Source organism: Bemisia tabaci, chromosome 9 (assembly GCF_918797505.1).
Source record: "Bemisia tabaci chromosome 9, PGI_BMITA_v3".
NCBI classification, from domain to species: domain Eukaryota; kingdom Metazoa; phylum Arthropoda; class Insecta; order Hemiptera; family Aleyrodidae; genus Bemisia; species Bemisia tabaci.
Genome location: NC_092801.1, coordinates 26,519,268 through 26,526,312, shown reverse-complemented (window position 1 = coordinate 26,526,312; position 7,045 = coordinate 26,519,268). Strand labels below are relative to the sequence as shown.

Below are 7,045 nucleotides of genomic sequence, written 5' to 3'. Positions count from 1 at the left end.
GGCTTTTACAACGCTACGTAGCTATTATAACTTTTCAAGACGGTTTTATTCACGATCGCTGAGGTTATCCTAGAAGATCTAAGTCTCCTGCGTAGAAATTTTCATCGGAAAAGGTAGAGTTGCATAGTACTACGGAGATATCAACCATTAGAATCAACATTGCAACAAAGCACACAGACGAATAGAAACCCATAATTATTTTGAGTTGCTGAACTTCGAATACGATTTGAAAGCACGCACAACACAGTACACAGACGCTGTCTGCAGTCTATAAGTGAAATTCAAATTATCAACGATTACACCGCATCAAGTATCAGTGCATAATATCGAGAAAGCGAAAGTTCAGAGGTTGAATTAATTCAAATTTTCAACGCCATCCTTTGCTATTTTTTGACTCGTCGCAGACGATAAAATATTAGAGATAAAATAATTCACATGTAAGTTCTGACAAAAGTGGTATCAGTAGCGAGTCATGACTTGGGAAGAAAGGCTGGTAGAAAAATTGAATAACGCTCTCGTTTATCTCACAATTTTCTTTTTTAATTGGGAGAACGATTTTGAAAAAATGATGATCAAGGCTAAAGTGTCAGACTTATTTGTGGAATATTTATTTCGCCCTGTCAAAGGCTGAAAGAATCCGACGGTAAAAGAAGTATATATTGCTGAAAAATTGAAATGCGGTCTTTTAAGTGTGCACTGAAAAAAAGTATGGTAACGTCTACTATAAGTCTACTTGATTTTTAACACAGAGATACTATCTAGTGAAAATAACAAAAATTATAATATCCGCTAGAACTTTGACGATAATTGCCAAAATATGGTAAATCCTACCATAGAGTCTGGTGTTTTTTTATCATACTCGGATCTCCGAGTATGGTAAATTCTTCTACATTTTTTTTCAGTGAATACGGTAACACTTGTGCGTCCGACATAAAAATATAATCTTCGGAAAAACGGTGTAGCTACACTGAAAAAAAAATCTCGGGGTATTTATCAACAAAAGGGTAAAATTACCAAGAATTCAGGGTTCTATTTGATCCCAGTTTTAAGCGTGCCAGTAGGGCTCGCTTTTTGAAATCACTCGGATGTACCATAGTACAGCACACCGATCAACCAATGCTATTCAACGGGCCGTCCAAATATTTTTTTCCTCGGACCCGTTTTCTTGTCTTTGAACCATTATACTGTCAAGCCCTGATGGTCTCTTACCAAAAAACCGACTGAGCTGCTAATTGGGAACCCTTGAGAACATTTTCCTGTCAAAACCGTATTATTTCATTTGACAAAAACCTCATAGAAGCTTTCTTACGCTCGGAGGACTCAACTCTAGAACCTTCTTTCCCGCCAAAACTGTTTAGCCAATGAGCGTCTTGCACTGCAAGTGCAATCTGTGATGAGCCTCGTGACTCTTTATACCATGTACTAACCGTGGCCCCTGCAGAAATCCACTCAAACCACTGCAGTTATCTCCCGATATAGCTTTAGGTGTCAGGTTTCGAGCAAGGCAATAAAAGACGGCGAGGAGAGGGTCGCCTCGTCGAACCTATTATCTTCCACGCCCGATTAACCATTCACCGTGACGCCAGGATCCACCAAATTTTCACAAAAATTGTTTTCCGTCTATTTAGCGAGTATTACCTTACTTTCCGTTAAAGTACAAATAAAAAGAGACCTCATTTGTAAAAATCGGCCGAATAGGAGAGAAGTTACAGTTCGAAATCCAAAGAGATTAACTCAACGCGATTTCGATGCACGGCAGTTCGCCCAAATCACGGTCGTGCGAAATGCCGCATATCAGCTTAAAATCAAGATAATTGGACGGAATCTTTAAAATCAATTTACATTCAACGTTCATGAATCAATATTTTCTCCCAAATTTAGCAAAAAGTACCAATTGATGCAAATAACAAAGACGTAAAAATAGTAGGTATGTGTCCAACATTTTAGTTATTCGGCACGCTTTTCCAACATATTCATGTTGGATTTTTCTGCTTGTTTTCTTGGTAAAATTACCATTTATGGAATTGGTAATTTTACCGAGAAATCTCGGTAAAATTATTGAACTTTCTCGGTAATTTTACTGGACCTTGGTAAAAACGCCAATATTTTTGTCGACTGTGGTAGAATTACCGAGATAAAATGGCAAAGTTACCGGGAATTGATTACCAATAAAAGTGGTATTCTTACCTGAAAAAAACTGTAAAAATGCCGGTTTTTAGGTGAGCTCACCAGTCTGTCTTGGTAAAATTACCAATAATTGGTAATAATAGTGAGATGGTAAAGGTATCAACGGACCTTGGTAAAAACGCCGAGAATTTTTTTTCAGTGTTAAAGTAAACCGTGTTTCCGCCAATTTCCTCATATGTATCAAGGTCGATGGATAAAGAGCGATAAAACCCCAATAATCTCCGGCCGTCCTGTCGCCAGTTCGGGCGTCCATCGACCGAAAAATCGGGCCGGCCGGTCACGCCAGTCCATGCCGGCTCCGCTACGGCCGGCGGCGAACACCGTCCTGCCCTCTCGCTAAAACCACACATCGCCCCCAGAATCCCGGCTCCACATGGGTGGTTCTCACTAGCGCGCGCCCGGAGTCGTAAGCCGGGTCGCAAGTCGGCGCTAATCCGGTTAGCGGAAGCCCCGCAAGCAGCGTCGCAGGGGCGCCGTGCTGGTTGCCGCTCAGTCAGGCGCTGCTCTCGTGTCCGTCGCCGCGCCGTGCGGGTCGTCGTCCAGTGTGCCTTCTCTGTCTTGCGTGTTGCGTCCGCCCCTCCGCCGCCGCCGCTACAAGCCATGGTAGGTGCATTCCGTGTTGCATACCCACCACCCACCCGCTTCGCGACTGGTTGCTCGATGAGTTGTCGGGAGTTGAGCCGAGGGGTAGGGAGGGGGGGGGGGGTTGGGACAGGATGGGGTTAGGACGGGGGTAGTGTGGTGGTAGGGTGAGGGTAGGATGGGGGTAGTGTGGTGGAGGGGTGGGGGTTTTGATGACTCCTCAGCTTGTTATAACTTAGAGCATGGACTTACTGCCGTGCTAAGGAAGAACGTCGTATGAACATTCGAGAGGTGCTGAATTTCCTTCAATAAAATGTTTATTTTTCAAGAAAGTTTTGAATATTTTTTCTTGAAATTTTCTGGAACTGTAGGTGAAATTGGAAGCAACATTATCTGAAAAATTGGAAGAAAAATATTTATAAGTTTACCAGAAAATTCGTGTTTTATAAATGGGAATTTGGCAACGCCTGAAGGTTCATACGGCGTATTTCCATAGCACGGCAGCTTAGTCGCTACGTTATTTGCTCTATATTCATGTTCGATGGTTCGATTTTAGAGAATGGCCACACAAAGCGGATCGAGTCAATGAGAGGTTGGACATGACATTTTTGACTAAAACTGCAAATTTTGATGTTTATTTTTAATATACATTTTTAATTCCGAGGGGTGTTATTGAAAGAAAATTATACGAGGAAACCAATGAAACCACTTTTAGAACCTCAAATTTTTGTATAAACGGAGTTATAAGCGTTTAAAGTTCCCAAATTTTGTCGACCTCTCCTATTGACTCAATCCACTAAGTGCCACTTCACCGCATTCACGCCAGGGTGGTGGGGTGCATATAAATGATTTTTTGAATTGAAATTTCTCGTATTCAATGAGTCACTGATTGATTTATTTATTGTTAGTGGCATCAATATAAGTGATATTTTCAATCGAAATTTCTAGTGTTCAACGAGTCAATGATTGATTTATGAATTGTTAAAGGCACTACCGGTATGAACTGAGACAATAAATTATAAACAGAATTTTGGATTTAAGTTTATGTTTTATAGCTTTGGTTCGATTTGTCAAAAATCTATTAGATCATCAGACATCTCCAAAATGACGCAGTCACTAAATCCGTCTATCGCTGCTATGTTATCGAGAAGGTCGGCAAGTCGTGAAATAAAGTTTTTTGAGAAAAGGACCGTTTAGTGTTTGAGACGGAAATTTCATTAAAAATGTCTTTCAGTCTTCGTTCAACTGCCCATAACTATCCTAAAGACGCAAATCTGTTCGAGTAACTATAAGATCCATCGAAACTTACATTTGATTGTAAAAAAGGGACTTATTTGTTCCATTTTATACTTGCTACAGCTATAACATACAATGCTCCATTGCACCAGTCAAAGTTTACCTTTAATTTACTTTTCTCTCTCTTTCCTCCAAGCTCTCTAATATAGCATTTAAATGGAGCAATGGTGGCGCGTGGATTAAAATTTAGGGAGGATGGGGGTGGAGCAACATTTTGAAAAGCGAAATAGGGAGGGGTCTCTACCTGGCCAAAGGAGGCTCAAGGATCCTTTCGTGGGAAAATTATGAAAATTTGGTACCCCTAGAGCCCTTTATTTGTTGTTGTTGTTGTAATAAATCACCATTCACAAAAAGAAAATATATACCGCTTAATAGAAAGAAATTAAATTCCTAGAAAAGGGGGCAGGCGGCCGCCTCCCCTCTTCCTTTGCATAAGCCAACACTAAAGTCGTATGCTACACATTTTTATTGAAAAAATCAGTTATAAGAGAAATATGATGTCAATAATATTCTATACATAGAATCATTCAGGCGTGAGGGATACATTGAAAGTTCATGTTCTCATGTGGGTGATTCTATTTTAGTCGCTTCCAAATTAATTTGGAATTGTTTTCCAAGTGGAGCTATCAATTCCTCACTCTCCTTGAGGGCGACAATTATGGGCTGCACTAAGCTCAATGTGTCCTGGGGCAGATCCTGGTGCATTTGAGCCTCTGCAGCTTTGTGAGTTTCGGCCAGCTTAAGCATTTGATCATTCAAGAAATTCTCCTTTCGCAAGAGCTCAGTTTTCTGGAGTAAAGATAAACGTTTTTTCTTAGTAGTATTAAGTAAGAGTAAAAAAAGAGTAGTGACGTGAAAAGTGAAAACAAATACAAGTCAAAAATGAAAACTGACGGAATGATGTAATTTAATTTTTCTGTCGTGGATCCTGTTGTAAATTCACTACTTCAGCTAAACAGTGCAATCCTTTGCGACCTTTCGCTTTGTTTCCTGTACACAAAATTTTAATTTGAACAACCATATTTATCTCAAGTTGAAGATAAAGCACAGAAGATCGTAGCGAAAAAATATCTTTCCATCTTATTGCTTCGTTTATTTTGGCGAATACAAATTTAGCAATTTGTGGCTCAAACGATTCCATAAACATAGGTTTAAATCTGACCAAGGGTTCTCAAAAAAAAAAAAAAAAAAAAAAAAAAAAAAAAAAAAAAAAAAAATCCCTCAGAGGCAATTCCCGAAAATACCAAATTTTCACCCAAGGATAGAACAAATATATATGTTCAATGCTCATCAATTCGAGACCGTCGATATGTAATATTTATTTTTATGAAGGTAATTTTTCAAAGCAATGAAAGTTCAAATGCACCCATTTGAACTTGATCCACTTAAGGGATACGAAATGGTGCCATTCTTACCATGAATGCTTCTACTTCCTTGAGGTCTGATTTGCCTTTCTTGAAATCGAAAAAAATCCTACCAGCATCGAAAAATCGTCGTATGTTTACAAACGCCTCATCCGCCTCCACCATGACCTCTAAGAATTTAAGCGTCACATTGCTTTTCCGTTCAGTTGCCACTTCTAGTGTCTTCTTCAAGACAGTCTGCCGGTTAGTCTCTGCGGCTATTAGTGAATCTAGTAATTCATCAAAGCTTTTGCCTTGTGGTGGAGTAGTTGGCTACAAACAACAGAGGTTTTGGTTTATGAGTTCCCAATGGAAATAAATGTCACAATCGGATTGCATTTTGCAAAAAGGAACTACAAACATTCCAGTGTCGCTAAGATTGTGCAACTTTTTTACCTTGCGAATAGAAACTGATCATCTAAAAAAGTTATCTTTACTCTCTATAAATTATGAACTCAAGACAAAAATCACGTTTGTAAATTTAATTTTTGTCATGATTTCTGTAATTGTTTGCAAATAATTTAAGTTTTTCAATCCTAGCAACATTGGAATGCTCTTGGTTCCTTTTTGCAAAATTCAATCCAATTAACGGTTTCATACTTCAAATGCACCAAATTCTACAACAAAAGTTTCTCTCACCATCCGCTGATAAATGAAATACGTAAAAAACAACCGATCCAAACACAGAGGTGGCGTTATTTGGGGACGAAGGAAGGGATAGTAGCCCCCCTCCACCCCTCCCCTCTACCCTCCACCCTTCCCCTTGGTCCACTGTTTCAGGTGGGCTGACTGAAAGTGGCAAAACATGGCCAAAACATAGAAATCCACAGATTAACGCAAATAGTTTTTATTCGAGAGCGTTGAGTCGACCGCAGCTATATAGGAAAAAATGCACGTGAGACTTTTTTTTTAATACTATTAAAGGTTTTTTGCTCCGTTAGGACACTGCAACTTGACGTAGGAGTTGTTTAAAAAAGAGAGGGATATAATTATATTGCTATTGGAGTATCTTTGAGGGTTTTAGTGAGGAATAAGGGATCCGCAGATTTCTTCCTGTCGATTTCACATTCTAGAGACACTTCAAGGATAAGTTTAACTAAACATCTAGGAAAACTTGGGACACTTTTCAAAATAGATTTCCGTGTATAGCAACTGAAGATCGCCAAAAATGACTGAAAAAAGTCCACTGCTAGCGTGCGCCAAACATTACCTATTATTTCATCTTCACGTGCCAATTTTAAATTGCCTGAATACAGCTGCGTATAAATATGGTCAACCCTTTAAATGTGCTCTCACTTATTTATTTATAAAGCTTTTTTTCACTGCTTAAATTAAAGTTATTTAAACTCACCGAAGCCACAATCGATGAAAGGACCAACAAAATAGAGCACCCCAGAGATGAAATCATACTTTTAGTATACGTTCGAACATGAGGAACGGTTAAATTGAAACGTGGATACAGAGTTCAAGTTCGTCGGAGAAAAATCAGATAAGCGCAAGCAGCTCATTATCAAATGGTCAAGTATCAACTATCATCTTCAACTGGATCCAATTTTTCAGTTTGATAACGACCCCAC

General features: G+C 39.2%; 2 protein-coding genes across 2 annotated transcripts in view; one reads left to right on the top strand and one right to left on the bottom strand.

The window, feature by feature from the left end:
• Positions 1-2,359: 2,359 nt before the first annotated feature.
• chp (leucine rich repeat containing G protein-coupled receptor chaoptin) overlaps positions 2,360-7,045 on the top strand; it is a 75,479-nt gene continuing 70,793 nt past the window's right edge. Inside the window, exon 1 of the mRNA XM_072303939.1 lies at positions 2,360-2,790. Within this exon, the coding sequence (XP_072160040.1) occupies positions 2,788-2,790 (3 nt within the window). The 5' untranslated portion in view covers positions 2,360-2,787. The remainder of the gene's footprint in view (positions 2,791-7,045) is intronic.
• Positions 4,552-7,016, bottom strand: LOC109037654 (uncharacterized). Its single transcript, XM_019052422.2, has 3 exons — positions 6,820-7,016; positions 5,481-5,741; positions 4,552-4,854 (listed from the first exon to the last, which is right to left on the bottom strand). Exons 1-3 carry the CDS (start codon positions 6,874-6,876, stop codon positions 4,627-4,629), a joined length of 546 nt encoding a protein of 181 aa, XP_018907967.2. The 5' UTR covers positions 6,877-7,016; the 3' UTR covers positions 4,552-4,626.

Bases quoted from the DNA above. Each gene is read 5' to 3' on its own strand.
- LOC109037654 (XM_019052422.2), bottom strand. From the start codon at position 6,876: ATGATTTCATCTCTGGGGTGCTCTATTTTGTTGGTCCTTTCATCGATT. The intron at 5,742-6,819 runs GTGAGTTTAAAT...TGTTGTTTGTAG, and splicing joins TTTCATCGATTGTGGCTTCG to CCAACTACTCCACCACAAGG. The intron at 4,855-5,480 runs GTAAGAATGGCA...TCTTTACTCCAG, and splicing joins AGGAAGTAGAAGCATTCATG to AAAACTGAGCTCTTGCGAAA.